Genomic DNA, 2,764 nt, shown 5'->3' with positions numbered 1-2,764 from the left:
CATGGAGTCTAGGATGTCACGAACGTTTATAGACATCTCTTCTGACATAGAGTCAGCTAGATCCGTACTCTTTGTCTTTTATTCTTCTTTCATTCTTTCTTTGTCGCTCACAGGCGGATCTATTACGAAAGTCGCAACAGACCAGCTACCCGCTGGCAGAACCGGCCTGCGAATGATTTTTGTTGTTTGTTTTTAGTAAAATATATACACTACCGTTCAAAAGTTTGGCGGTCACTTAGAAAAACAACTCTTTTTTTTTTTGTCCATTTGAAATAACAGTGTGTCAGCTGGTACATTGTTAATGTTGTAAATGACTATTGTAGCTGGAAACGGCAGATTTTTTATGGAATATCTACATAGGCGTACAGAGGCCCATTTATCAGCAACCATCTTCTGTGTTCCAATCGCACGTTGTGGTAGCTAATCCAAGTTCATCATTTTAAAAGGCCAATTGATCATTAGAAAACCCTTTTACAATTATGTTAGCACAGCTGAAAACTGTTGTCCTGATTTAAAAAAGCAATAAAACTGGCCTTCTTTAGACTAGTTGAGTATCTGGAGCATCAGCATGTGTGGGTTTGTTTACAGGTTCAAAATGGTCAGAAACAAAGACCTTTCTTCTGAAACTCGTCAGTCTATTCTTGTTCTGAGAAATGAAGGCTATTCCAAGCGAGAAATTGCCTAGAAACTGAAGATCTCGTACTACTCCCTTCACAGGACAGAGCAAACTGGCTCTAACCAGAGTAGAAAGAGGAGTGGGAGGCCCTGGTGCACAACTGAGCAAGAGGACAGGTACATTAGTCTAGTTTGAGAAATAGACGCCTCACAAGTCCTCAACAGGCAGCTTCATTAAATAGTACCCACAATAGACCAGTCTCAACGTCAACAGTGAAGAGGCGACTCCGGGATGCTGGCCTTCTAGGCAGAGTTCCAAAGAAAAAGCCATATCTCAGACTGGCCAATAAAAAGAAAAGATTAAGATGGGCAACAGAACACAGACACTGGACAGAGGAAGATTGGGGGAAAAAGTGTCATGGACAGACGAATCTAAGTTTGAGGTGTTCGGATCATAAAGAAGAACATTCGTGAGACGCAGAAAAAATGAGAAGATGGTGGAGGAGTGTACCATCTGTGAAGCCTGGTGGAGGCAATGTGATGGTCTGGGGGTGCTTTGGTGGTTGACGCCATCTGTCAAGCATGGTGGAGGCAATGTGATGGTCTGGGGGTGTGTTGGTGGTGGTAAAGTGGGAGATTTGAACAGGGTAAAAGGGATCTTGAAGAAGGAAGGCTATCACTCCATTTTGCAACGCCATGTCATACCTGTGGACGGTGCTTAATTGGAGCCAATTTCCTCCTACAACAGGACAATAACCCAAAGCACAGCGCCAAACTATGCAAGAACTATTTATGGAAGAAGCAGTCAGCTGGTATTCTGTCTATAATGGAGTGGCCAGCACAGTCACCGGATCTCAACCCTATTGAGCTGTTGTGGGAGCAGCTTGACNTCCTCTCTATCCCTTTCTCCTCTCTCCTCTCCCCCCCTATCTCCCCTCTCCTCTCCTCTCCTCAGGCCTGTTCCAAGGGGACCATGGTCCTTCACAGCTATGGCATGTTACTGCCCTGTGGCATTGATAAGTTCCATGGTACAGAGTATGTATGCTGCCCCTCCCCTGGGGAACCCTCCCTGCCCGCCATGCCCTCCCAGGAGGAGGAAGAGGAAGATGAAGAGGAGGACGAAGAGGTGGAGGAGACAACACTGGACCAGGATGATCCTGTAGAGAAGGAGAGGTGTGTGTGTTTCCTACCTTGATTAGGATATACAGTAGTATGTGGACACCCCTTCAAATGAGTGGATTCCGCTATTTCAGCCACACGTGTTGCTGACAGGTGTATAAAATCGAGCACACAGCCATGCATTCTCCAAAGACAAACATTGGAAGTAGAATGGCCCGTACTGAAGAGCTCAGTGACTTCCAACGTGTCACCGTCATAGGATGCCACATTTTCTTCCCTGCTAGAGCTGCCCCGGTCAACTGTAAGTGTTGTTATTGTGTGAACGTCTAGGAGCAACAACGGCTCAGCCGAGAAGTGGTAGGCCACACGAGCTCACAGAACATTACCGCCGAGTGCTGAAGCACATAAAAATCATCTGTCCTCGGTTGCAATATTCAGTGGAGGCTGTTTTAGCAGCAAATGGGAGGGGACCAACTCCATATTAATGCCCATGATTTTGGAATGAGATGTTTGACGAGCAGGTGTCCACATACTTTTGGTAATGTAGTGTACATATCCCAGACCATCTGGAGGTGTTGGTGCCATGACTTTGAACTGACACATCGATTCCATGTATTCTACTATTTAAAAAATCTCTCTCCCTCTCTCTCTCTCTCTCTCTCTCTCAGCGAGGCCCCCGCTGATGAGCAGCCCACCACTCAGAAAGAGGAGGAGCCATTGGATGAGGAAGATGAAGATGAGGAAGAGTACCACTATGTGTATGAAGATGAGGAGGCCGACAGAGAGGAAGATGAGGAGGAGGAGAAGAAAGAGAGGGATAGTGTTCCAGAGAGCCAGGATGAAGACAAGACCCTGACAGAGGTCAAAGGTTCGTACTCTTTGTCTTTTATTCTCTTTCATTCTTTCTTTTCCACCTTTTAGAACGTRGGCAACAGACCCGCTGGCAGAACCGGCCTGCGAATGATTTTTGTTGTTTGTTTTTAGTAAAATATATACACTACCGTTCAAAAGTTTGGCGGTCACTTAGAAA

The 2,764-nt window shown here is 45.8% G+C and overlaps 1 protein-coding gene across 1 annotated transcript in view; it reads left to right on the top strand.

Moving 5' to 3' along the window:
* Positions 1–1,570: 1,570 nt before the first annotated feature.
* LOC112079478 (amyloid beta precursor like protein 2) overlaps positions 1,571–2,764 on the top strand; it is a gene marked incomplete at its 5' end in the record, with an annotated part of 7,302 nt that continues 6,108 nt past the window's right edge. Inside the window, 2 exons of the mRNA XM_024145416.1 lie at positions 1,571–1,788; positions 2,403–2,602. Of these exons, the coding sequence (XP_024001184.1) occupies positions 1,571–1,788; positions 2,403–2,602 (418 nt within the window). The remainder of the gene's footprint in view (positions 1,789–2,402; positions 2,603–2,764) is intronic.

Source organism: Salvelinus sp. IW2-2015, unplaced genomic scaffold (assembly GCF_002910315.2).
Source record: "Salvelinus sp. IW2-2015 unplaced genomic scaffold, ASM291031v2 Un_scaffold8140, whole genome shotgun sequence".
Classification (NCBI taxonomy): domain Eukaryota; kingdom Metazoa; phylum Chordata; class Actinopteri; order Salmoniformes; family Salmonidae; genus Salvelinus; species Salvelinus sp. IW2-2015.
Note: the sequence above shows the minus strand (reverse complement) of the source record. Positions and strands in the feature narration are given on the sequence as shown.